Genomic DNA, 27,383 nt, shown 5'->3' with positions numbered 1-27,383 from the left:
TTTTAATGCTAATACAAACTTTAATTCCAATGTCAATATGAAATGGCCTAACTGGCATCAAATGTATACAGATGCTTCTAAACACTCCAACGGGTGTGTTGGTGTTGGAGTGTACCACAAACAGTACAACATAGTTCAGAAAATTAAATTACCTCCAGAATCATCGGTCTTTACCGGTGAATGTTTTGGACTACTAAAAGCTCTTGAATATGTGCTGTGTTTCAAACTCAAAAAAACCGTTGTATTTACCGATTCCTTAAGTGCATTACAGAGCTTAGCAAAATTTTCACTTAAACTAAACCCATTCTTTCATGTTATATTTGAATGTAGGAGAAAGCTGTTGCAATGCCAATTACACAACTATTTAGTATCATTTTGTTGGATACCTAGTCACTGTGGTATCTCTGGAAATGTGAAAGCTGACAGTTTGGCTAACAGTGCTACTGTGACCGGTGACGTATACCCGTACAAGAATTTTGGCCATGATCTTGCTGCTTTGCCCGGCATATATCTCCACAAATCGTGGAATATGTGTTGGGAAAAGAACGGCCGGATTAAGGGTCGTTTCTTGTATGCTATACAGTCTTCCGTTCCCAGGAAGCCGTGGTTTGCCAAATTGTCGCTTGGTAAAACTGCCACTTCTACTATAACCCGTATGCGTCTGGGACATAACAGCCTTCCAGTTCATTTGCACAAACTCGGTATCGTAACTAGTACCGCCTGTGAGTGTGGCGAGAGCTATTCTGACTTGAATCATGTTTTCTTTTCTTGTCCTAAGTATGACCATTCTTCCTTATATACTTCTTTAGTTTCTCTGTCCGTTCCCCTTCCTACCAATATTTATTTACTTCTTCGAGATTTAAATCCCCTTGTATATAGTATTATAAGTATGTTTATTGTAAATAATAACATTAAACTATAATTTTGATTTTTTTCCATTATTAATTATTCTGATTATTTGTAAATTTATGCGCTTTCAATTATTTATGTTATGTCGCGATTGGTTTCCTTAGTTTTTTCATTATGCATAAACTGTAAATAATTAAAACAACGAATTATAAAAATCCCATACTTGACGCTGGCTAATGCACAAACAGTGTTAGAGCCAAAGGAAAAAAAAAAAAAAAAAAAAAAAAAAACATAACCTGGAATTCGAAATGTCAATTTCGGGCGAAGCCATGTTTCCGACAGAGTTGAGACAAAAGGTTCAAATTTATTATGCAAATAGATTAAATCGTTTTTATTGCAGATTGCGCTTCTGCAATTCCACTGGATTATTTGTTCGCGTTCTGGACGCATAAGTGGATTTTAATTGAGTTAAGGAAGCAAGTGTTGGGCGGCGTTGTTCGGTTACATTGTTGTCAGAGTTAGAAATGGATTTTATTTCAGTCAAAAGTTGGATAACATCAGAGATTGAGAACATTGTTTCATTATTGTTGACGTTACTGTTTATTAAAGCGACCCCGTTAGGAGAAGCTGGAGCATCATAGTCCTTTATTAAACTGAAGTGTTCTGTTTTGTTATACCCCAGTCGTTTTAGTTTGGGGGTTGTTGGTTTAACAAATATGTTTTTCTTATAAGATCTACTATACGACGGAATCGAGGAAGAGGAAGGCGATACAGATGGCACAGAAGAATTAGGAGAATTATGCATGTTTGAAAACTTTACTATTTCAGCAAAAGATTTTGAGACAGGATCATACACTTTGTTTGCTTCTGCGTAAGATACACATTTCTGAGCCATATATAATTTAATTTTAGTCTGTCGTTCATATTCTGGACATTTCCTATTTGTAGCAAAGTGTAGACCTGAACACAGACAGCAAGATGCTGCATCATCTTGTATGTTGCATGTGTCCCCAGTATGGCCTTGGCCACACTTGTAACATCGGGGTCTAGAGTTACAATTGGACTTAGTATGACCAAATCGGCAACAAGAATAACACTGAATAGTGGGGTATGAATAAAGTTCCACCGGTAGGGCATTGTAGCATACAAACACATGTTTTGGTAGAGCTTGGCCATCAAAAGTTATAACAACAGTCTGTGATGGCTTCCACTCAGGTGGGGAGCTGTTACGCACTTTATAATTTAGGCGTCTAATTTTTATTATTCCTCCGCTGCCTACAGGTAAAGAGATATTGTCTAATATATCTTCAGGAGACCATTCTGCGGGAACACCCCGCACAAGCCCCATTCGAGTCACATTAAATGAAGGAATAAAAGCTTTAAAATTATTAATTGTCAGGCAAGGATTATTAACAAATTCATTTGCAAATTTGTGGTCTGAAAATGATAGGGAAATTCGGTTTCTGCCTATCCTTTTAATGCTACCATTAATAATGTTTTTAAATGAATTTTTCTTTAGGAAATACCCAAATTGGACTGGGTGCAAGGAGGCGATGCCAGTATCTGAAGAAACTTTTTGCACATGAACTACAAATGGCCCTATGTCATAGGCCTCATAAAACGATCGGCCTGTAGGGTTTTTTGGAGACTGAGAACTATCTGATGGTGGGTGTTGTTGGGTATTAACAGTTACACTTGTATTATGTGCTGGGTAACCTTTTTGCTGAAAACTATCTATATCGTTAGCGTTCTTAATCTCAGTACATAATGAGGGAAATTCAATATCCGGTATTTGGCACGAACAATCAGTCTCTTTTTGCTTGTTACGACGCGTCGGGTCAAATCTTTTTTTCCTCTTATTACAATGTTTGCAAATTTTACCTAATCTCATTCTTTTACGGTCACTCCGTTGATCCACATCTGTGTCTACACTGGACTCGTCCAGTTTAGAAAATCTATTTTCTACTATAATATTACACGCAACCTCAGGGGGCGAGCCCCCGATATCCGGGGGCTCGTTCATTTTTTCGCCTGATTCCAGGCCTTGAGGAAAAAGTATAAAAACTTACCAAATGCTGAAGAATATATACACAAATTAAAGAAATAAACAATTAAGTTAAACTACTACATACAATATATACAAATTGATCTTTTATATCAATTAAATTAAATTTATAAATTTTACTAAAAAACAAAACTCCCGCCACGACCAACGTTTCCCGCCTTTTCACTATGAATTTCCTAACAAAGCTTTGTTTATATTTTTAATAAATGATATACTTGTTGACACTTGACTAGTCGATAGTAGTAGTCAAGTGGGCCACTAGCCAGTGGCCCAGTGATGCCTATTGCCTACTCTAAACTCTTACAGAATGTCCTCCCAGGTCCTCCCAAATAAAAAAAAGTCGATCAGTGCTAGCAGCTCATCTCTATTCTGCTGTGGACACTGGTGAGCACAGAACACTATTACTATTTACTAGTTCCTACTAGTGAGTAGGTATAGTTCACCCTTCACAGTTAGCTAACTTTAACTTCACAATATTTGCTCTATGGTGATCATTTTTCACTCAAATGTTTAATTGTTCCTACAGATAAACTACAGGTAAACTTACAACACAATGTAAGTATAAGAAGAGATTTTTTCACAGGCGTCCGTTTGGTAAAAGACATTTTAGACTTTAAGTAAGTCTCAAAGACCTACAGTGGTTACAATATTCTGAACATATAGAGTATTGATAATAAACCCCTACCTAGTGTAACTTTAATGCTGGCAGCTTCTCCTCGTTGTATTGCGATACTAATTCGGTAAGGAAGGAAAGCACCAGCTAGGGTCACCTGTATTATCTACCAGAAGCCAACTTAATAAGCGCCTGAATCTACTACAAAGGAGACTTATTTTCCTTCTGCTCTAGCAAGCGTTTGTTTGCTTGTCCGAGGGAGGAGAGACGTTACCCATTTGTCCACACAAGTCTCAGCCCTTACCTACAGCCTCCCCCATCTCCCAAGGCATCAGAGACATCCTATCTGCCCGCTTGCCATCGTCTCTAGCGATGCCTCCTTTCTCCTCTAATGTTCTATTTTGGAGCAGTTGGCTCCAAAAAGTGCGGCGTATGAGGGCGTTGACCGCGGTGTGGCGAGAAACCTACAGGTTTCTCGCCACACCTCTCTCTGTACTCTTGGCATTGATGTCGAAGGGATACTTTTGCGAAGTGATTCAGGGTTCAAAACGGTGCCAGTGCTTGGCGAAAGGATACGGATTAAGCCAATGATCGGCTTCCCTAAACTGTACTGCCATGACATGTGACTAATAAATTTGCAATTCAGATTTACAAAGAGGATCATCCCAGCTCCTTTGAAAGTTGACGCTAGAAGCCAAACTTAAGCCTGGGTCGGCTGCTAACCACATATTTCTAGCATCCATTAAATCGGCAGCCCCGTAGTTTGTAGAATAATACATGGTGTGGCGGTTGTAATTTTTGACAAAGTGTAATTTTCCATTACCTCCACTCTTTTTGATGCTATTCCTAATGAAGGAATTTTTATAAATCTGTTTTTGCGTAGTATACCTGCATCCGCTTATTTAAACTATAATGGGGGAAAAAAAGCTATGATGCCAAATTAACAAAAAACATGTTTTTATTAAGATTCTGAGTCACTGTATTTCCATCATTGAATAAATAATAAACCCCTACTAAAATGCTTCAACAGCTTTTATTTTAATTACAAATGTGCTATAATTTACTTTAATATAATTGTAGGATTTGTAATGGAAGATATGAAGAAATAATAATTTTATAATATCGTTCATTAAATCAATTTTACAAAACGTGTTTAAAGTAGCCACTAAGTTATACATACAATACGTATATATACTGCGCACAAAGGTGGTTGGAACGGATTTGCATCCTCTTCATGATTAACAATGAAGTAAGTACGCAAGTTACATTGAGCTTCATAAACACTTCATAATCGGGATGACGTCCATCAGGAAATCTTTCCTAACACAGAGCTATAGTTCCATTGGTGTTGCAGTAGATTTAAGGCATTTGAGCATAGTTAGAACTTGTCTATAGCCGAGGCATTGCATCTGGAGTCTTACCAAAAAGAGTGGCAGCTGGTGATTATCTCAAGTTATATTAAACATAAATAAATAAACATAAAAAGATTTTTCTGAACCGTCACGTCTTCTACCCGCAGAAATCTTATTCATTCATTAAGCCACATTATATGATATCATCACTGTATATCATTTCAGTAGGTACCTACTTACAATAAATCAGCTACTTATAATTAAAATGATTATTAATGGATTAATGACTATAGTGCACTGCCAGAATTGCCTTATCTTCTGCGATAGGTAATCGGCAGTGTCCAGTATATTAGAGAACACAGTGAAGAATAGTTTTCATGTTTTCGTACGAATGTATGTAATTTGTTTCCTGTTGTATTTCTGTTCCCTGACCCGCGCCTCTGTAATCTTTGAGGATTGCGGTAAGTTCTCATATCGTACAAGCTTTGTTTCATTAATTTATATTTTTTAGATACTCCTAACAAATTTTACTACTATTCTCTCAATACAACTTTGGCTATTTAAAAGTTTACTAAACATCAAGCCTACGAAGCATGACTTCACGTTTTTATTGTCTGATAATATTAATTAGTTATTAAACAGACTTTCTTTTTAAAAAAAAGTGTCTTTAAAGTTTAAATATTGCTAAGGATTAATTAAATTGTCAATTATCCCGGGAAATTATACAACTAGATTTATCGCCGATCAGAGTATCAAGGTCGTCATCTACGCAACATGTTCCGACTTTAAACTCATGAATGCTGGAGTCCCACAGGTTCTGTCTCATTCCCGACAATATTTATTCTGCATATCATCCTTTGCTGCAACGTAGTAACATTCATTGCTACACGGACGACAGGACTTCAGATACTCCCGGACAGTTGTTGATGAGTACCGGAACAAACTTGTGCCAGAAGTCGATACTCTGCTGTGTGGTAGAAGTTTGGGACTGGGGTAGACTAAATCTATTCCATTTTGAAGACACTTTCTTTAAAGCCTCAACTAGCATGGGAATACTGGGCGTTGACATATAGAATGACGTTCAGTTTCGCGGTCATTTGGAAGGGAAGGCTAAATTAGCCTCTAAGAAGCTTTGTTTGCTCAGCAGTGTAAGCTTCACTCCGGGCCACCGCGTGCAGCTCGATATATGTGTGTGTTTTACGCCGAACTAATTGGACTTAGGGTCCTTCACGCAAGCATTTTGGCAATTTATTCAAATGCACATTCCACGGGCGGTATCCCTTAACATCAGATGAGCCTCCTGCCCGATTGCCTCCAATTGCATTAAACAATGAGACAGACGAATAAGAACTTGGAATCTTGAAATCGGAATGGGTGCGTCAAAAAAGCACAAAGAATAGGCGATGTTTCCTTTTCTTTGCCGAGAAAGAAAATTTCCAGGAAACGTTAATGAAACGGGTATCCGTAATATCCGTCTAGTCACAAAAAAGTTCTCAGTGAAATAAAAAGTTTAATTACCTACGGTTATGGTATGGCTCCCTGTAAAAGAAAAGTTGCACAAACGTTTTAAAAATGACGACCCAACAAAAGCCATACAGGCCGATCTCATTGTTACCTGTTATTACAAAATTATTAGAGACCCTCGTTCTCAAACGCCTCAACCCTATTATCGACAAGAAGTAGCTCATATCGATTCACCAATTTAGTTTTAGAGAAAATTTTACAATAGAACAAGTTCATAGAATCGCAAAAATACGGAAGTCAGCTGTGGGCAGCTAAATCAAATAGTCAATGCTCCCTGATACATTTGCAATGACGAACTCCATCGGGACTTTAGTCTAAAGCACATCCACACCACGACCACAATAATTAAAAAGACTACTGGAGACCACGTCTACCCACAAACGAATGTCGAGGATATTCTGATTCTTCAATGCGGAATGCATGATTTAGATGTATCTAGCAAGTAGCAACATGCCAATTCTTGAGTACCTAATACCAAGTTAAAATTAATGGATAAGATATGACACTAATCAATCACAATAAAGAAAGTAGCTTACTTATTGTAATCCTCTGATAAATAATTATTATTTTGTCATAATAATGTATAATTGCACTGAAAACATAAATATCAATATACGTACGTATCTACATTGCATAGTAAATATATTAATAATCATTGTTACGTAATTCCAAATTCACCGCCGCTCACAGCTGCTCCACTGAATATTAAATAGAATATAAGGGATTTACTAAAAAAAAGGTAGAAAACCTTATTTCATTGTATTTCCCAGCATTAAACTCTATTAAAGAAACTAAAAATATATTTCAGGTAAACATATGTTCATACTGTTTGTTTGATACAATTATGCCCATTAATTCTACCAAGAATGACAGAACGCCATATATGTGAGAGTAAAACAGAAATCTGAAGTACTTAAACACATATAAGTTATGAGCTTGATACCTACTTATAAAGTTTTATTTTGACAATCCTAGATTAAATCATAGTAGTTCCATCAACAACTAATACAAAATTGAAATGATAAACATCAATGAATGAGATAAATAACAAGAAATATATAACTTTATCTAATAGGTATTAATATATTATAACTTGGTGTAGTTAGACGTTTGGAATCTGAAATGTTTCAACACGCAACTCTTTTACGTCTTCTTCTATATATATATTCTAACTTCCTATTATCTCATTAAAGGGTCTGAATATGACTTGGTAACGGTAAACATTGATGGATGTGGTCACAGTCCACCATGCTACGTCACACTCGGGGATAAAATACCAGTTAATGTGCGATTCTACGCAGGTAGGTACAACAATAAAAAATTTAGAAGAACGCTTACAAATATTAAAGTGCGGATACAAACTCAAGTATTGATTTTCCTTGAAATTTTTCAAGATAGTGACAATCCTTAAAAATTTAATTCTTATCATAATGATTTTAAGTAATGAAGACAGAAATAATAAATGACGAATATTCCGAGTCATAGAGCATTTTTTGCATTAATGCTTTTAAAGATAACATTATTCACAATTAATTGAAGCTTAATAAAAACCATTTGCTTTTATTCGGTGATTGTGTTATGAATCCATTGTTTTGCATGTTTCAGACTTTGCATCTTTGCAGCTTGATCAAGATGTCATCATTAAACTTAACTTCGTCAATGCCAGAACGCCTGTGACGCCGGGTGAGGTTATTCTTTCCAACACATCTAATTCTATAAAATGGTATTCAAATTCCAAACAACATCGACATATCCTTAAATTAAGCTACCACAGTAATTTAGTTTACAGTATTTATCTAGCTCCTAGTGTGTCAACCTCAGCTTATCTTATTTGTTAGTAAATACGTTATCAAAAATATGAAATATATTATGTAGTATGTATGTATGTTATACTATACCAGAATACGAAAGGTGCTTGGAAATAATATTTGATCAGTGTTATTTCCATATTAAAAATTCTATTAGTTTGTGTAACATTCGAATTGCTAATTCACCCAGCTTAGGGTTGCGAAATATGTAATGTCGAAAACAACTTGTTTGATAATAACTTGTTTTTTAGAGCCATGTGACATCCTCTTATGCCCCGTGCAGACCGACGCTCTTACATCCTTTACTAGTGTTATGTCGGTACCAACTAATATGGCACTGGTAAGTTCATATATGTTATTTACATTTCTGAAACTTATATGAAGCGGTCTTTCAAGAAAAGAGCGTATTAATTTTTAAAAGACCGGCAGCGTAATTGCAGTGTTTATGGGCAATATGACCTAACATACAGTGAGGTTCTGCCCGTTTGCCCTCTATTTTGTGTCAATAAACCTGGTAAAATGCGTGTTGGGTCTATACTTGGAAGGTACAAATGAGCACATATCTGAAACTTTCAAAGGATGTTTTTTATGTAAGCGTAAATTTATTTACTTAAAAGAAGAGTAATATAAGTATTACCACATATATATTTGACTATCGCAGTAACAAAAAGTCACGTTATAGGACCAACACGTCATATTAAAATGTAAACAAAGGACGATAAACTATTAAGATGAAGTCCGGAAATCTAAGAATTATTGTAAGGAATATTAAGTGGTCATTATCTGCTTTTGTCAGATGTTTCGGTACAAGGAAAATTATTTTCAAGTGCCTTTTTTGTCATGATTTAAGACGCCAACGCATTTGTAAGATTACTTATGTTTTTGTGCACTTTTATAAAAGCTATTTTTATGTTTAGTCATTTTTATTAAAGATACTTGGGTTTAAAAATTTCATGAGCTTTTGTTGACATTATTTTTACAAGAAGAGAGCAGTGTTGGCCTAGTGGCTTCAGCGTGCGACTCTCATACCTGAGGTCGTAGGTTCGATCCCCGGCTGTGCACCAATAGTTTCTTTCTATGTGCGCATTTAATATTTGCTCGAACGGTGAAGGAAAACATCGTGAGGAAACCGACTAGTCTTAGACCCGAAAGCCGACGACGTGTGTCAGGCACTGAAGGCTGATCACCTACTTGCCTATTAGATTAAAAAATGATCATGAAACAGATTCAGAAATCTGAGGACAAGACCTAAAGAGGTTGTAGCGCCACTGATTTTTGTTATATTTTTACAAGACAATAAAATCTTACAAGTTCGTTTAAATAAAAAAAATAAACATTTAAAATAGGAACTCCTTAAATAAAAACTTAGTATTATTACAAGAAATGAATCTCCGTTTTAACGAAATTATTTCTCTTACAGAACCAACGCGGATACCTTCAATGGCGAGTTTACAATGAGCAAAATCGGGTGGTATTATGTTACTCCGTGCTTGTTCAGACACAGACATATATTCAGAAAATGTTGAGACAGGCTTCTCTCCTTACCAAGGCTCTTACCGAAGACAAGATTAAAAAAGTTGTCCAGCATCCATTGGGGCATCCCCTCAATCCTGTTGGAAACCTACCAAACGTTACTTTTGAATTTTACGAATAACCACGTTTATTCATATATATTATATACTATATTTATATTAAAAGATAAATAGAGCAATACATTTTATCAAAAATCACATAAAGTATACTAATCGTAAATCAATATTGTAACTATTGCTATATGTTTTCTATTATGAAATGTAATCAGATAAAACCCTAAATAAATACTTGTAATAAATATACACAATAAAATATGATGCATTGTTTTATTTTACCTTTAAGCGTTGGACAATACAATTTATTAAGTAGATAAGTTATTTATGACGATTGGTCATGGTATAAGCGATGTTCTTAAGTGTTTACCTACTTTATTAGATGTAGGTACAAAGTATTGACTCAACTGATATGTTGAGTTGCATGCTGGAAGAATAAAATATCATGAAAAGGGTTAAACATTTTAGTAGGCAGATATAGACTATTTACATAATCATCTAAATGATATGTAAATAGTCTATATCTATTGAAGTAGGTTGTCAACACGGTGATCCCCTTGGGCCTGCAATTTTTAGTTTGGCAATAAATAAAATAATCAAAAATTTAAATTCTAATTTCAACGTTTGGTATTTGGACGACGGCACACTAGGAGGTGATGTGGACACTGTTTTTTCGGACCTATTTTTAATAAAATCTAAATTTGAAGCCATTGGTTTGGAGCTAAATCTCAGCAAATGCGAACTGTTCATAAATAACTGCGACTTAAATTTAAATACAGTAAAACAAAAATTTCAGATTTTGGCTCCAAATATTAAAATAGTTAATAGTAATTCCCTTTACCTTTTAGGTTCTCCAATTTTTGATGAATCTATTTTTGAAAATATTAATAATTCTATTAATAAATTTAACAATTCTGCTGATCGTCTCCTTGAAATTAGTCCGCATTATGCACTTTGCATCTTAAAAAACTGTCTTTTTGTCCCAAAATTTACATATGTGCTCCGTTGCTGCTCCTTTTGGAATCACCCAGATCTTTTGACACAAGTAGACGACGTAATCAAAATTAGCTTAGAATCGCTTCCCAATATACAGCTTAACGAGCAATCGTGGACCCAAGCATCATTACCAATCCGTTATGGTGGTTTGGGGATTCGCAAAATTTCCAGTGTCGCTTTACCAGCCTTCCTATCTTCTGTCCATAGTTCAGCAAATCTCATAAGTCAAATTTTAAGGGCATCCCCTTCAAACTTTGAGATTGCTGGCTTGGAAGAAGCTAGAAACGCTTTCTTAATTGCATGCCCAGGTCAAAATTTTCCATTTTCTCTAAATTCACAGAGGAGCTGGGACGACATAGACAGTAAAATGACTTATGACAATCTTTTGAGCCGTAGTACAGGTTCAGCACGTGCTAGGCTTTTGGCCGTGGGTACGCATGAGGCCGGCTATTGGCTTCACGCTTACCCTTCGTCAAATACAGGAACTTTTCTTGAACCTGACACGCTCCGAATCGCAGCCTGTCTGCGGCTTGGGGTACCGGTCTGCGCTCATCATACATGTCCCTGTGGCAGTGATGTCGACAAACTAGGACATCACAGACTATCATGTCAAAAAAGTGCTGGCCGCTTCTCGAGACATGCTGCACTCAACGATATCATACATGGGTCCCTTGCCACCGTCAACGTGCCAAATCTACTTGAGCCGACTGGTATTGCTAGAGACGATGGCAAGAGACCGGACGGTATGAGTTTGATTCCATGGAAGATGGGTCGGGTTTTGGTATGGGATGCCACCTGTTCAGACACACTGGCCCCTTCCAATCTTTATGGAACTAACAAGAGAGCTGGTGCGGCTTGTGATGCGGCTGAAAAAGCTAAAGTCTGCAAATACAGGGGTCTAGGCTCTGAATATGATTTTGTCCCATTCGGTGTCGAGACCCTTGGTCCGTGGGGTCCTAGCGCATTAAAGCTTTTTAGGGAATTATCAAAAAGGTTAGTCGACATCACAGGAGGTCGAAGAGCTGGCAGCTACCTCGCTCAAAGAATTAGTCTAGCTATTCAAAGGGGGAACGCTGCTAGTATCTTCGAACCTTACCTAAAGGGACTCCTTTTAATAATATTTTTTAATAATTAAATTTTAAGGTTAGTTATTAGATATATTTTTATGTATTAGGTGATGTAGTTGGAATAAATGTATGAATCATCTAAATACTTCTAAAAACGCCACATACATAAAAATAAGTTATACACTTAATAAAACAGTAGTACATATGTAATTCTATTTATAAATTACAAGGAAGCTGAACTGTCACGGTTGGCAGGTTCGTTTCACGGTAACATTTTTATTCTAACCGTTTTTATTCGAGGAACTTTAGATTGTAGGTAGGAAGGATATATAGGCTTAAACAACATTTTTAAATATAAACTGAACTTTTAACTTCGTCAAAGACAATGAGTATGGTGATATAATGTGTCTTTTAGAGATAAATCTTGAAAACGTACACTTGAAATATAATCATCCTACGGGGTTTTCAGATTAAAAGAACAGTGGTTTGTTAAGATTTATTTAAAGATCTTAAAAATCAATCAAGTTTTTTACTCTTACAAGTTACCCGGTACCTGCAGGCTGCAGTGGCTTAAAAACTATGTCAGACCGGAGGCAATCCCTCTTGATCTTTTAAAAAAACAGGTTTCTTTGAATAGTTTATTTTTTGTTTGCCCAAATTTTAGAAATATTTGATCTAATGTGCTTATAATTCAATGCTCACTTTAAATAAAATCAACAAAAAAAAGACTGCAATTATTATGTCGTTATGTTAAATAAATTGTTAAGTAATATAAACCTAAATAAAAATACCCACTATAAGCTTAGTATTAACTTAATGTTGAGTAATAATATTATATCTATTTTTTACTGGATGCTACGACCAAGGAGACAGGAAGTAGAGATTCAATATGAATTGCGAGGCGAACTATATACCTACAAACTGCTGTGTTAAGTGTTTAAAATATTATTATTCCTATCGTCCCCTGTTCGTTGTTATATCGGATGAGTCGAGTATTCATTTATTTATAAGTAATCTACAAATACAAACTATACCTAAAAATATAAAGCCAAAACAGACTACACTGTTACATAAATATACGAAAGAAAAAGCATGTGTCACTTAAACAAACTAAACTTAATATTTAAAAGAAAAAATAAATTGTTCCTACCAACTGCTAAATAAAGTCTATGTCTTCCCACTTCCTAAAATATTTCCTCCACACAAGCCCTCTATTCTTGAGCTAACGTCGGGATAAAACATTTGATTCATTTTAAAATCAAAAACTGTTTCGCAGGCTAAAGGTAGTATGAGCTGTCACAGTGTTTTTTATTCCTTAAAAAAAGGTGTGGTTTCCAAACAGTGGCGTCACTAGACGTGGGCGAGATATGGTCTAAATTGGGCGAATTAGACTGATTTACGCTCATAGCTTTTTCTGCGAAGCGAAATAATTTATAAGAAAAAAATCAGTAGGTAGATATATCACTATCACGCTCTAAATAGATGTTATTCAAGCACTAGTAATTACTACTAGGAGCAAAACATTCGACCATAAAATTGTCAAGTGATTTTCAAGTTATGTTGCTGTCTTGCTCTTGTTTACCGCCATTTACCACTTGCCAGACATAAACATGTTTTCAAAGAGTGTAGTTGTGTGCTGCTTGCTGGCGATCTCCGCTGCCACCGATGTTTTACAATGTCCTGGTATGTATCAGTTTTCAATTAACTCGACCTGCTTTCTTCTCATATTACTTTCTTCGTACAAGACGTAAGGATGTATTAGCTTTACTTGTAAGTTTATAGAAAGTATTTCTGTTTATTTTACACGTTTGTAACACTTTTCATTTATTCCGATGTATAAGTATTATAAACTCAGACTTCTTGCGACAAACTTGTTTCTAATTGAACGTTAACAAAGAGTTGCTCAAAGTCTATTAAAATAAATATTCATGCAACTGATTGAAATATTGGCATTATAGGTTTGTTTTAATAAAATAACAAGGACAAGTATCGCGTAATATTTATGAAGACATATTATTTTTTATTTTGCCTTAATTTCCTGTCAAGGTTTGGTTAATATTAAAAGTTCACTACCACTGCTTTGTATGACTAACTGAAACATGCATATTGAAATTTACCTTTATTTTATACAGGTCCTACGAAGTACTCATACGATGATTTCACTCGTTTATTTGTTATGTACAAACAATATTCTAAAATCATTTCTAAAGGTCGAATACTAAGAATTGGCTAAGTTTTTGCGAGTTTATTTCTGATTGTTTTCTTTTTGTGTCAGCAAAAACTTACAATGGCATTAAATATCATGACAAACAAGATTTAATACGAGGGAAGATTACATTTATCTTCTGTGCTTCTATATCTTATTCGTTTTAGAATTCCACCAGTGGTCAATGTTTTCTTAGAAGGCTTGTTTTATTGCAAAAGTATTTTTATTTAAGAACCATCTCTATGAGACAGCAGCAAAAAGGGCCACTAGCGAAAATGTTAATGGAGCTTATGAAAATTAAGCGTGTGACAAATACAACACGTTATGATTGATTTAGCATTTTTTCTGTATAATAAAGTTTATAGCTCAATAGCTATACCCTGCCACGTGATATATAATAATTTATTCGTGCGCTGTCTATATCTAGATCTCTAATTATATTCAGGTCACTTCTGCGATGATCTTGCACCATGGCAGTTACCGGTAGTTACCTCGTCGCAATATAAATATGCATATTGAAAGATCAATGTGGTCATTCTACCTCATATAGTCATCTTTTAATTAAAAGGTTACGAACCTGCTTTAATAACAAATTAAATAATTCCTCAAAAACCTATCAAACCTTGTTATCTTATCAATTTTATTACATTATATTATATCTGGTCTTCAAGTCGGAAGTCGGCGTCTCATTTAGCTGTTACACAAGTTTGCTATGAAAAGTAAAAGTGGACCTACTTTTAGTATTTTTGTTAATCCATTGTATCCAATTATGCGAGACCAAAACATGTATTGAATCTGCGATATTTATTAAATCACAATAAACAGAACAGCATAGCAGGCTTTTGTCAAGGACTTGCATTTTTTATAAGTTTAGATAAAGATCACGCTAGATGCTTGTGTATAATTATGATGTTAATCTGTATAGAAATCATTTACTTTGAAACGTGTTACAATTGACTGATTACGTAATTTGTTAACCTTTGCATCGCAGCACGCTTCCGATAAAAATACTGACAGCGACAAAAAATGCAAATTATAATCTACCTATTCATATGCCAGTTATTATCCTTGCTACGCAAATCAATTATTATACATAATTATTATATACAAATACGTAAAATTAGCTTAATGAACATAGCGTCATTTTTGTATAAAATACATCCGAAAGTTTTATAATAAAAAACTTTATAAAACAAAATATGGTCGTGAAAAAACGTAAAGAAATCGTAATTCCCACACTAATGAGCCCCTGTGTTGTGTGACTATGACTCCCCGCGTTTAACGTTAAACTGAATATACCTGCCGATTAGATACCTAAGTTGTCGTAGTTACACCCAGAGACCTAAGTTAATTTAAGACACACTTAAGCGAAGCATTGATTTTGATTTTTTAAAATATTTGATTATTTATGGTATTATTAATGGTAATAAATAGTGGACATTATGATTATCCCTATTGTAATTGATAGATATCTGTCTTTACTATTTTACTATTTTCTTTTCCATTATCTTTATAACACATTTGAATAAACTACACAACGTTTAATCACTAGTTTAGTAAGAGTAAGAGTAAAAAAATTAATATTGGAATAAATTATATTACTTGAACATAAAAATTCTGATAAATTATATAATTTTAAATTACTTTTAGGTGAAAATACGGAAAATCTGAAGGAGAACGTGCAACTATCGCCATGCAAGAAACCTCCTTGCAAATTGAAAAAGGGAACCGATCAGCACATTACTATTAATTTCACTCCCAGTTAGTATGCATTTTTATCATAGACAACTTGTAAGGTTTGTGTTATTAATTGATATGCACATTGCACATGTATGTAAATTGAACATCTTACAATCCTTGAGGGATAGATAGATTTGTAAAAATGAATGACTTGGATTTTTAAATGTAATTATATGTTTGGAAGGCTTAAACGCCCCATTTTTATAGCAACCGGACAAATTAATTCCTCAATTTACGCAGTAACTTATTGAAGAATCTAAATAAGGTTTTCTTCACTAAGTAGGTATATCACTTGTATTGTCTATATTCACTTTAACATTCGTTCATGTTCTAAATTAAGATTCTGTTTTCTAAATAGGATTATTAAATTTCAGACGAGGACATCGCTGAGTTGAAAAACCTTGTGGTAGCTGACGTGTTCGGTGTGAAATTACCATTCGTAGGCGTAGATGGGAACAGTGTTTGCGACAAGATTTTAACGGCGGACGGACAGAAGGCGCCATGTCCACTCAAAGCCGGAGTAAAGTACACGTATAAAGACTCATTTCCCGTTCTCGAGTTATATCCCAATATAGAGGTCAAAGTTCACTGGGCCCTAATCAGCGGTAAGAGCGAAATTATTTGTTTCGAAACGCCTGTTAAAATAGTCTCTAAGAAGTGAGCTAATTGTTATGCAATGGTTTTTTAAGTTCTCGGTATGTATACGCAGTTCTACAATACGATTATATAAGTTTTGTACTCGTTTTTAGTTTATTATGAATAAAGAAATTAACTTTATTTTAATTGTGTTGTATTGAAGATTATTCGCACTTCCTATTCTATTTCTCCACGTAGTTCACTGATCACCCAAAGCGCACTACCTAACAATGCTTTCCTTAAACTTCGTCAAACAATAAGCATAAATATATAAAAGTATTAGAAAATTGAATGGTAATGGATTCTGACAAATGTCCCGACCTACCAACAATCTGTGCTGAAATAAACGAAATACCTAATCGTATTGTCTTTTATTAACATAACTTTTACACATTTAAAGAAAACACTTTTTACGGATTATAGTTCCTATGTATAAGTTTTATATTTATAAGTTTAAATACAATAATACATAACTATAATCCGTAAAAAAGTGTTTTCTATAAACGGAATAAGCTACTAGTAAATTATGCAACTCATTCGACACAGAAATCTATAAAAAATCTTTATATATCAGGATCATTTATGCTTTTTTGTATGAGGTCATTTAAGAATATATTCGCAATGCTTATTGGGTAGTATAATGAATAAATAGTTTAATTGACGTCATTGGAATTATAAACAATCTTTGTAATTGTGTTAAATTTTTTATTATTTGATTCACATGATTTACAACATTGTTACATATTATGTTATAACAATGTCTCAGTTAACTAGAGACAATGTTATAACATTATACTGTTCTGATATAGTTAGTTAGTTTCCGAGAGATAATATGGTGAACAAACAAAACAATAAGTCGCAATCAATTAAGTTTAGCCTTTTTTTTACCTGGCGCTATGACTGCGGGAACTTCAAAACAAATAACATCATGATTACCCTCTCGAAGAGCCCAATGGACGCGAAGGTTGACCTGCGGATAGTAGGATTCGATCGGGAAAGTATTGGTGTAGACGTACTCTTGGTCCGGTTGAAGAGGGCAGGGTGCAGGGGAACCGTCCTCAGCCTTTTTCACGTTGGGACAGGCATCAGAGCCGGTGACCCCGAGGAACGGCAAGGGCAACCCTGCGATGTCCGCATAAACATCGTTTGTAAGCGATTTCACGACAGTTTCTGAAAAATATTACGATCATATCAATACAATCTTAAACATAACACAGTAATGTCCAATATAGTTAGGTTCTTTGTGGACAAGCCATAAGCTGAGTTTATAATCTGCCAGCCATGTATAAGTCAGCTATGAAACACGCCTCCATTCTTACGGTTTAGTTTATGAGCTTTTCATGGCCAGGTATTACTTAGGTAAACAATAAAGTTACATAGATACTTGAAAAAAAAAACATATTATTTATGAGTTTTTTTATAGAAACCAGGCGTTATCGAAGTAAAATACAGTAAGATATAGACATATATACATAGATATAACATTTATTTCTACCAAAATACATACAAACAGAAACATACACTGCAACAATAATCAAAGAAAAATAAAATATAATATATTATAATATAATAATAAATATATTTTTCTTTTAAACAAGGTGCGTTTAAAGTGTGTAATGCGTGTGTGCTGTGGTTGTAATTGGTCCTGGCTCAGCATTATGCTGAAAAGCAGAGTGTCAACCGTTGTGCCTTAGCAGTTATACAAGACCCGTCCATCAAAAGAGCACAATGCTTTCACAAAGTATGGACATTAAAGAAAAGTCGTATATTGTATAAAAAACCTTGAGACCAAAGATACAATTGCTAACTAAATTTGTAACATAATCTTCGAACCTCAAATTACTATCGAATTCAAAACACAGATTTCTTGCCAACGGGACCTGAGCTATTAGGGCAAACATTAACTAGAATTGGAAGAGTCTTAGGCTTGCAAAATTTCTGATTTCCGACCATAAGAAACTTTGTTGGATTTAAGAGGAGGGCGTTTCTATGGGACCAAACAGAAATTCGTTCCTAATCCTCATTAATTTTTCGGGTGCAGTCATTGAAACAAGCTCAATAGGAGATGTGTTACTCATCGTCATCAGCGTACAAAATATGATAGTGACAATGTTGTATACGTGAAGTTATGTTGCTCTGTTATATAGGATAAATAGGATAAGAGGGGTCTCAAAATAGATCCCTGAGAAACTCTTCTGTGGACAAGATCCAGAGATGATGAAACACGAATCCCATCACTTCTATTAACACAGTCTATTAACTAGACTGTGGTATTATGGTTATTTCCAGCATCGATATAAGAGTAAAAACCAAAAATGTTCAAACCCATAGAAACGCAGCATAGAAATAATAAGAGGAAGATAGATTTAAGTGCAATACAGAAGTCAAGAAGAGCGAGAATGAACTCCAAAAACTGAGTCTTAACTTGTCTCATCACCATTTACACCTTGCCCCGAAATTCTGGCAGGAGGGGCGAATCCAAGTCTTTTGTTTTCTTAAATATTTTTTAATTTATTGAAATCATCTTAATGCACAATGATAAGTGGCCCTGCAGGCTGTGAAGACCAATTTTTGAAAAGGGTCTTCATTTTTCACAGACTTCTGCATGCATGTACAGCACAGTTCAAACCTCTAAGTATCAATTCTAGTATGGCTAAATAGCAAGCACACACTAATTTCACGCTAACAACAAAATTACTTTTAAAAAAGCTTTATGTTATTAAAACATCTAATTTTTTTACGATATAAGGTAGGAACCACGTGGAGTACATACAAATGTGGTCATTACTAAGTATAAAAGATTAGGCGCCTGATAGTTGAAGTACGTTGTGCAGAACCCTTACAATTCTACTTAAATCTTGATCAAATTACTTACTTGGTTTAAATTTAAATGTTACTGTGGTAACGGTGCCCTTTGTAAGTTTGCATCGAGATTTACCACACGGTGTGATTTGAATTCTTTCTTGCAAATTATCGAACTCTTGACCTGTAATATTGTTAAAATATAAAATTAAAAACCATCAGCCGCTCACTTTGTCCTTTTCAGATGCATATGTCGCAGTCAACTAGCTTAATTAGCCTTTCAATTAATAGCCTAGCCGTTTAACTAACGGCCTAAAAGTTGTTCAGCTAGTTAATCAAACAGCTAGGCAAGTACTAACTAGACTTGGATCGATAACGTTTTATTACTTGCCTAGCCTGTTGACTGTTGTTTTAAATTTAATTCCACTCTCTGCCACTCTCAAACTCGAAACAAATCTCTTTAAAATTGTCAATATGGCGTCGGTAAACCACAACTTGGATGATGTTTTCCAAAGTTTCATGAAAAGGAACAAGTACAATGGAAGAGTGTAGTGATAATAATAATGTGAATTTGACTCAAGCATTTTAATTTTGAAATATTTTTTTTTAACCAAATAAGGACTCTATCGTTCGAATCGCCTAAGCATTAGCCAGCCAATTTATTAAATATTGTAACAAACGCTACGGCTGATTATCTTTCAGGCCGTTAGTTAAACGGCTAGGCTATTAATTGAACGGCTAATTAAGCTAGTTGGCTGCGACACATACATTTATCTTTGCTACTAAGTATAGTACAAGAACCCAGCCAACAGTGGAGTAGAGGGTAAAAGGCTGCTAATTCTACAAATCTAAACACTTAACTAAAAGTTAACTATAGTAGAACTTCAATCATTCAGACACGGAGGCCACATCACCACAACTAACGAAGTATCATTACAAATGTTTAGTATCAATAAAAATAACATTACAATTCGTACGATTTACGCTTAAAATATGATTATAGATACTTTGTACGTCTAGAGAAAAGGCGACAAAAATAGGTCGTCATTTTAAATCAATGTGATCACATCCAACTAAAGCATTAATATTAAATTTCTTGAATCAATATTTTTGTTAAATGTGAACGAATGAAAATAAGAAAAAATACTTTTAGCTGAGAACCAATGTTTATTCCTTAATTTATATTTAATTCAAAGTGATAATAACAAATATTCATTAATTGTTCTTGTAATTTCGATGCCGTAATGGCACATAGCTCGTTATTTTCAAACTGGAACCGATATTTTTTTAATTTTAATTGAAATCTTACCTTCACACTGTTCAGCCGGTGTTTCACTAGATATACATGCTGCCAATAATAGGACACAGAAAATAATAAGAGGTTTCATTTTAACAAGACGCAACCGATTCTGAATGCAGGTGCACAACGATTGAGCAATCTATAGGAACCCGCAGCATTAAAATTAGTTAGAAGACCTCGAATTTTACCTTTTTTAATATTTATTTTAATTACGGACGTCAACTGTTAAAAAATAAGATATATATCTTATATCTATATATATAGATATAAGATAACCAATTTGCTTAACAACGCAACGCACCCATGAAGTGAAAATAAATTAATATATAGATTTAGGAGAATTAGTTTTTAATTAGGAAATTTCATTAAAAAAATCTTTTAAATGAAACATACATTTGATCAAATAGTTTATTGGTAAAATAAAATACAATGAGTAAAACACAATAATTTCATTTTTTATGAGGCAGATTAAAATACTTCTGGTTATAATTAAACATACATTGACAACTAAAACTAGAGTAGGAATAATAAAGGCAAACTATATAACATATAATATAGCTGTAATAAATTAAAAACTTACACTAACAAATTACTAGGCCGAGGACGTTTTTACATTTGTAAAAAGATATTGATAGATAAGTGGGAAACTAATAAACATAAAAAAACTTAAATATCTTAATATAACAATGGTTTATGGTTTTAACAGATTTATATTATTTTTAATAATACTTCCAGAGCCAAGATATTAAAATTCATCATTAAAATAATAATTGTTAACGATGATATCCCAGAATACAAATGACTATTGCGCACAAAGGAATTTACTTTGCTTTGTTATAATTACCTACGTCAAATAATCGATAAATAGCAATAAAATATAGTTTCGCGTGTGCACGATACTTATAAATATTGATATTAAAATTAACTGTTTAATTTTACAATTAATTCTTGAAACATAAACAGTCAAAGCCAGATTACTAATACTTATAATGACTTCTGACTTTTGATAGTTGTACGGATGTGGCTACTAAAAAAAACCACTGCCAAGAGAAATATGTTTTTAAAAGAAAATAAAGTTTTTATAGTTTTTTTTCATCTATGAAATACTTGCAAAGTGTTATGATACCTTATAATAAAATCTCAGTTTGTTTGGCTTAGAAACACTGGTGTAAATAAACTGGTATTATTATAACAATAAATTACGTCAAAATTATTCAAATAAAAAAAGAAGAATCTAATCTTGGAATACCGAGAAGGGATAACCGATAACACATCTTACATTTAATCTTATTCAATCGTAAATTACTTATGAAATAACATTCATATGCGCAAGGGACACACAAATAATACAAAATTTTCGAGATTCAGACATTCAGTAAGGTTATATTGTATTTTATTAAAACATAGTTTTTGGTGGTATGGGGTAATATAGATTAAATATCTTGTTTACTACATCACAATCATATATGTATTAATCAGAAACATAATGAATACTTATCTGTTGGGTTTTACGTACATATTATTTAATATATGTCTGGGTAATTTTAACAAACCGTTTTTTTGGTTTCCACAATTCGACTCTGGCGCCGCGTCTAGATATTTTTCCATATTCCTCAATACCTCGCTGGGATCACCCCCAACCTCATATTCATCTATGGCTCTATATATGGCCTGCAAGATATATGTAATCAATACAAAAATGTAAAAAAAATATATTACAGTTAGGTAAAGTCAATAGAGCTAGTAGTTGCAATCGTCAATTCAGTGGCCAATCATCCACAATCATCATTATCCACTTGCTCTGTCCCCAATTATTGAATGGTGTCGGTGCTATTGTGTGTTTTATGCCTTCATGTATCCATCCCTTTCACACTTCATGTCCATTTAGCATTGCCAACTAAACATTTTTGTGTATAAAACATCACTAAAAATTTATTGTTTTATTGTGTTCATACCTCAAAGGCAGGCTGCTTATGATTATGGAATGCTCTCCGACTGCCATGTAATATGAAAACTCCCCTATTTGTGGCATCGGCACAGGCATCACCATACATACACTGATCGGTCCGGTAGTTATATCTACATGACAAAAGATAAACCGCCTTTTCGTGATAGTGAAAAATTATATTAATGATATCCTGAAAAAAAAACCATAATATTATATATAAACTTTTTTATTGATTAAATATAAAGTTAGTACTTTGGCATTGTCCAGAGATCATTAAGTATATATTGACTTTAATTTAAATACTCCTAAATTAATTTTTATATACATAAACATATTGCTTTGCAATTTTAAACAAAAGATAATAATAAATTATCATTAATTATTCATAACCTTCTTTTCATATCAGATTTTAATGAAACAAAGGATATTTGTTACTGTTGATCTTGACCTTAAATGCAATGAAATCTGTGAGGTTGTGGATAAGCATGAACGGACAGACAAAAAAACATTTGCTCACAATATGGATAATTTTATTAGTCAGCCAATACAGCATAGAACTTTAAAATTAAACATGTTCAAGGAGAGCAATGTACCTGATCACCCCAAGGAATGTAAAGCTTATATTTCAACATAATTGGTGTCACATAATCAACCCATGCAAATTCTCGCATCCTTGTCAAATTCATTAACATTACTCCAGAGTTAAGACCTTAAAAAAAACATCATGTATGCTATCTATTGCACAAATATTTGCATAACTGCTAAATTAAATAAATAATGACAAAACAATTTTTACACCTAATTTTAATCACGAAAGCTATTGACTATTATTAAAATGGAAATTTTACACATTTTTACAAAACTTTGTTATATATATATTTACATTATGTATATTACCATATTTTCCATAGAAAGGGTGTTTTGCAAACCGAGGATACCATGAGACATTAGGATTATCATCTTCAAGTGACATAGCAGATATCTGAGATGCATCAAACAGTGAAAACAAATCCCACACCTGTTCAGCGGGACCAAGAAATATAGTATCTGTGTCCACATACAGCATAGCATCTACATGTGGGATGAGTTTCTAAAACAAAATTAAAACAATTGAAGTTGTTATAGGCAAGCATTTAAAAAGAAAATTTAAAGTACATATAGATAAGAAACTGACAGGTATGAACAATCTCTGAGCTGCACATTTGCTAAATAAATTCATCCATTCCTCTTTGTGTTCCTCTGGAAACACTATCCTCTGAATCTCAAATTTTAAGTTATCACCAAGTATTTTCTTCCATTTATTTAAAGTTATGCTAAAGTTATTTCTTAACTTGTCATCAGCAAATATTATAAAGTATAAGGGTGAACTTGAGAAAAGTAGACTAGATTTTATTAAATTTAATGATTCATTGAACCTTGAATCGCAAACAACAAATGATATTACCACTCTATCAACATTTTTTGTAACATAATAGACATTATCCCTGGAACAAAAGATACTTGTAGATGATTGGAAACATAACTAAAATCTAAAATAATTTGTGCATCTAGTTTTAAAATACCTATAATTTGAGCGGATAGTTGCATTATTCTTATATGCAGTTAAAGAATATTTAAATATATTTGTTGCATAAAAAATCAAGATTATAGAACACAAACACAAGAACAAAAATAGTTTTGTATAATGTTTTCTCATATTGTAAAGTTAATATTAAGTTAACTACGAAGTTATGACAACTCCATAACAAGGATTATATTGTAAAGGATTGTTGTGTTCATTATAATGTATATTGCTTTTTACGATTTAATATTTAATAGTTCTTCATCTAAAACACATAACTAGTCATAATCAGAGCACATTAAAATTCAAAAATTTTGATCAGAATTCAGAAGTATAGGTTGTCATGTGTAAGTTGGCGTGTGGCAGAAAAAGGTACTAATTTTGACAGTTGTGTTGACAGTTCTAACAGCTTGGTAGCCTCACGTGTGTCGGTGCTAATAATTTGTGTTTTAAAGTGTAAAAATCATTACGAAACATGCCAAAAGTAGTGCGGAGTGCAGCTAGAGAAATTATTCTAGCTGTAAAACGTTTTTGTGAAGAGGAGAAACGTAACAATGGGCCGATTATTCCATTTCAACAAGTGAATGCTCGAACAGCGGCTTTGACAGGTAAAGTATTGCCAGTTAAAAGTGATATTTATATCCCCAAATTTAGGGAAAAATAATAATTGCTTTTGAAAGTAAATGTGATTGATGGATAACTTAAAATATTTTTTGTTTTATTTAAGGTGTTTCTGAAAGAACCGTGAACCGTATAGTTTCAGAGGGAAAAATCATGGAAAGTAATTTTACAGCGAGAACTGAAGTCCCTAATCAAGCAGCTCAAGGACCTTCCACATCCACAGCTTGTGATGACAATTCCAGTCCAAGGCAGAAACACTGTAATCACGTTATAAATGTTGAAAATAATTATCGTATGACAGACAACCGCCTTGAAACAGTAATGGAACCATTTTTAATTGATTTGAATAGCAGCGACTCAGATTCTTCTGACACAGATGACTCTGAAGAATTCATGGAAGGAATAATGCCTCTAACAGACCATAATTACTATAAAAAATAATTTTTTGTTATTAAGTTTTTTATTTACCTTTAATGTAATATCTAAGAATATCCATCAATCCAAACTAAACAAAAAAAGTGGCAACACAGAGGGTTGTAGGAGGCGCCGCCACTGGAACGCCAACTTATACTTGACAGTCTATATCTAATTTATAAAGTGACCTATAGTATAAACATAACCACAGTATATATTCATCACTCATGAATATACGTCATGTTTGGACATTACGTCATATTTAAGTTTTGCAAGTAGTGACTTGAGCTTACGGTGTCCCTCAGGGAAGCGTACTTGGTCCAACGTTGTTTCTAACATTCATTAACGAGTTATGAAACCTCTAGTTGCCAAATGGTATTATAATATCTTTTGCAGATGACACTGCCCTTGTCTTCTCTGGCAATATTTGGAATGAGGTCTATAATTCTGCTCAGTCTGGTTTTAGCCTTGTTAATGAATGGTTGAGAGGCAACGGCCTTACGCTTAATGTTGATAAAAATTAAGCGTATGGCCGTAAAAACGTATGCCTTTTCTATTAAAAACATTCCGTCACACATTCATGATAATTTCTCTATCACAGCCCATACTCGCTGTTCAATTCAACTCTGCCATTGTAAAAACATTTCCCTTGCCTATAGTATTAAGTATTTAGCTGTAGTTATCGATAGTAACTTGAGTTTTAATTCTCACGTGGATCTTCTCTCAGAAGAATTCGTAAACTCATTCACATCTTTAAAACTTTAAGACTTATAGCAAACTATAGAGTTATAGAAGTAATATATCTGGCTTTATGTCATTAAATTTTAAGCTATTGTAACTTTACTTTCATCTACTATCGGTACTTTCAAAACAAATCTGCCTACTAAAACTTGAAACAGCCCAACGAGCAGTTTTAAAAGTATGTCACTCGTTATCGTTTCTTTTTCCCACTAAAGAGCTTTATGCCTAGCCGATGTGGTAACAATTCGTCAATTACTTATCACTTATTACAGTTTTAATACTAGTTACGACCCCGAAATACACATACAGTTTGCTGTCGTATAACAAAATGGACAACATCTTTCTCGCAAAGATTCCTAGGCTTCCTAATACATGAAAAAATTAACCTTTACCCACTAACCAAACATGAATATAAAAAAACGGTTACTACTTGCTCAAGACGTTGAGTTATGATGAAACAGAAGATTTAATAACTGTTACTCTGTAACACCCACTCTCCCATACATACACACACATACAAACACACACCAAATTTATTTTTACGACTCAGTTTAATGTTTTCTTTTAGCACTTACTTATTTCCTTCAATTGTATCTTATGACAATGATCTGATTGTACGTGTTCCGGTCCAGTGGTGGATAGGCTGGCTATATGTCACTCAGGTCTGCTGTTACAGAGGCCAGTCTCTCACATACACTTCCAATATATCATCTTAGTTTGATCATCAGAGTAGGGGTCATATCCGTTGAAAGTGATCTTGTCTCGCTCATGGTCACGGACGTGACGATTCGCGACGTGACTTCTCCATGAAGTGTATTCAGGTATTCAATATATATATAATAATATACAATAGGTATAATATTCATATGGAAATGCTTGCTAAAATCCTCATTTACAGTTGTAACTAGTTGACCATAACCAAAAATCCATTTTACCCGCCTGTCCACGTTTGTGCAAGTGGTTTAATAGTCCTGTTAACTGTTTCCTTTGGACTTACAATAATATTGTGATGAAAAATGACTCGGTGGACATTTTCAGCAACATCATGGAGACCTTTTACCGAGTTACTTTTTTCTTAAATTTCATGTTTTTCGAAAGGAACTTCTTTAGGCACATGAGGGTAATTTTTTTACGAATGAAACGTCACGAATATTTACAGCGAATATTTAAAGAAAAGGGAGGCCGATTGAGTGACAATATTAAAAGGAGGTTTCAGGTTGAAAAAAAATACACGCTATTGGTCGATGTATTCGTTTTGTTCTTACATATTAGATCTTTAGACGGCAAATCTTTATATTTTTCTGAGCACGTAAACAGTGTAAACAGTGTGAATATAGAGTTACAAATAGTTACATGGAGTGATCATATATTGGTACATGATCAAGTGCTGGGACATTTACCTGACGATTAATTTACAAAGAAGTTTCACTTTTGACATGTGTACTTTGTGCGCACGCCCTTTTTTTAAATAATTTAAGTGTTGTTTTAAACTCTTCTTAAATGGAGTAGGTCTTGGTTGGTTTTTTAGGTAGTACATTTATTTAGGAGGTAATT

At 33.8% G+C, this 27,383-nt stretch overlaps 4 protein-coding genes across 5 annotated transcripts; 2 read left to right on the top strand and 2 right to left on the bottom strand.

Annotated features, from left to right (window-relative positions):
- Nucleotides 1-5,191: 5,191 nt before the first annotated feature.
- Nucleotides 5,192-10,061, top strand: LOC110997471. Of its 2 annotated transcripts, XM_022265638.2 has the most exons (5): nucleotides 5,192-5,340; nucleotides 7,597-7,704; nucleotides 8,009-8,086; nucleotides 8,463-8,551; nucleotides 9,632-10,061. In XM_022265638.2, the coding sequence occupies exons 1-5, from the start codon at nucleotides 5,271-5,273 to the stop codon at nucleotides 9,863-9,865; spliced, it is 579 nt and encodes a 192-aa protein (XP_022121330.1). In that variant the 5' UTR covers nucleotides 5,192-5,270; the 3' UTR covers nucleotides 9,866-10,061. The 2 variants fall into 2 exon arrangements, with proteins under 2 accessions (XP_022121330.1, XP_022121332.1); XM_022265640.2 differs by lacking the exon at nucleotides 7,597-7,704 and having other exon boundaries at nucleotides 5,213-5,340.
- A 3,334-nt stretch (nucleotides 10,062-13,395) lies between these two features.
- LOC110997492 (NPC intracellular cholesterol transporter 2) lies at nucleotides 13,396-16,589 on the top strand. The gene is made up of 3 exons (XM_022265669.2): nucleotides 13,396-13,543; nucleotides 15,717-15,827; nucleotides 16,181-16,589. The coding sequence occupies exons 1-3, from the start codon at nucleotides 13,471-13,473 to the stop codon at nucleotides 16,465-16,467; spliced, it is 471 nt and encodes a 156-aa protein (XP_022121361.1). The 5' UTR covers nucleotides 13,396-13,470; the 3' UTR covers nucleotides 16,468-16,589.
- A 493-nt stretch (nucleotides 16,590-17,082) lies between these two features.
- LOC110997461 (NPC intracellular cholesterol transporter 2) lies at nucleotides 17,083-20,686 on the bottom strand. The gene is made up of 3 exons (XM_022265624.2): nucleotides 20,554-20,686; nucleotides 19,318-19,428; nucleotides 17,083-17,612 (listed from the first exon to the last, which is right to left on the bottom strand). The coding sequence occupies exons 1-3, from the start codon at nucleotides 20,630-20,632 to the stop codon at nucleotides 17,305-17,307; spliced, it is 498 nt and encodes a 165-aa protein (XP_022121316.2). The 5' UTR covers nucleotides 20,633-20,686; the 3' UTR covers nucleotides 17,083-17,304.
- A 290-nt stretch (nucleotides 20,687-20,976) lies between these two features.
- Nucleotides 20,977-24,390, bottom strand: LOC110997499 (glucoside xylosyltransferase 1). Its single transcript, XM_022265683.2, has 6 exons — nucleotides 24,055-24,390; nucleotides 23,667-23,976; nucleotides 23,390-23,582; nucleotides 23,086-23,201; nucleotides 22,500-22,682; nucleotides 20,977-22,215 (listed from the first exon to the last, which is right to left on the bottom strand). Exons 1-6 carry the CDS (start codon nucleotides 24,186-24,188, stop codon nucleotides 22,039-22,041), a joined length of 1,113 nt encoding a protein of 370 aa, XP_022121375.2. The 5' UTR covers nucleotides 24,189-24,390; the 3' UTR covers nucleotides 20,977-22,038.
- Nucleotides 24,391-27,383: the final 2,993 nt, after the last annotated feature.

Source organism: Pieris rapae, chromosome 1 (assembly GCF_905147795.1).
Source record: "Pieris rapae chromosome 1, ilPieRapa1.1, whole genome shotgun sequence".
NCBI classification, from domain to species: Eukaryota; Metazoa; Arthropoda; class Insecta; order Lepidoptera; family Pieridae; genus Pieris; species Pieris rapae.
This window is presented reverse-complemented; position numbering and strand designations above follow the sequence as displayed.

Bases quoted from the DNA above. Each gene is read 5' to 3' on its own strand.
- LOC110997492 (XM_022265669.2), top strand. From the start codon at position 13,471: ATGTTTTCAAAGAGTGTAGTTGTGTGCTGCTTGCTGGCGATCTCCGCT. The intron at 13,544-15,716 runs GTATGTATCAGT...AATTACTTTTAG, and splicing joins CGATGTTTTACAATGTCCTG to GTGAAAATACGGAAAATCTG. The intron at 15,828-16,180 runs GTTAGTATGCAT...ATTAAATTTCAG, and splicing joins TACTATTAATTTCACTCCCA to ACGAGGACATCGCTGAGTTG.
- LOC110997461 (XM_022265624.2), bottom strand. From the start codon at position 20,632: ATGAAACCTCTTATTATTTTCTGTGTCCTATTATTGGCAGCATGTATA. The intron at 19,429-20,553 runs GTAAGATTTCAA...ACAATATTACAG, and splicing joins ACCGGCTGAACAGTGTGAAG to GTCAAGAGTTCGATAATTTG. The intron at 17,613-19,317 runs GTAAGTAATTTG...AATATTTTTCAG, and splicing joins AACATTTAAATTTAAACCAA to AAACTGTCGTGAAATCGCTT.
- LOC110997471 (XM_022265638.2), top strand. From the start codon at position 5,271: ATGTATGTAATTTGTTTCCTGTTGTATTTCTGTTCCCTGACCCGCGCC. The intron at 7,705-8,008 runs GTAGGTACAACA...TGCATGTTTCAG, and splicing joins TAATGTGCGATTCTACGCAG to ACTTTGCATCTTTGCAGCTT. The intron at 8,087-8,462 runs GTGAGGTTATTC...CTTGTTTTTTAG, and splicing joins CAGAACGCCTGTGACGCCGG to AGCCATGTGACATCCTCTTA.
- LOC110997499 (XM_022265683.2), bottom strand. From the start codon at position 24,188: ATGAGAAAACATTATACAAAACTATTTTTGTTCTTGTGTTTGTGTTCT. The intron at 23,977-24,054 runs GTATTTTAAAAC...CTTTTGTTCCAG, and splicing joins ACTATCCGCTCAAATTATAG to GGATAATGTCTATTATGTTA. The intron at 23,202-23,389 runs GTAATATACATA...GTTTTTTTTAAG, and splicing joins CCCTTTCTATGGAAAATATG to GTCTTAACTCTGGAGTAATG.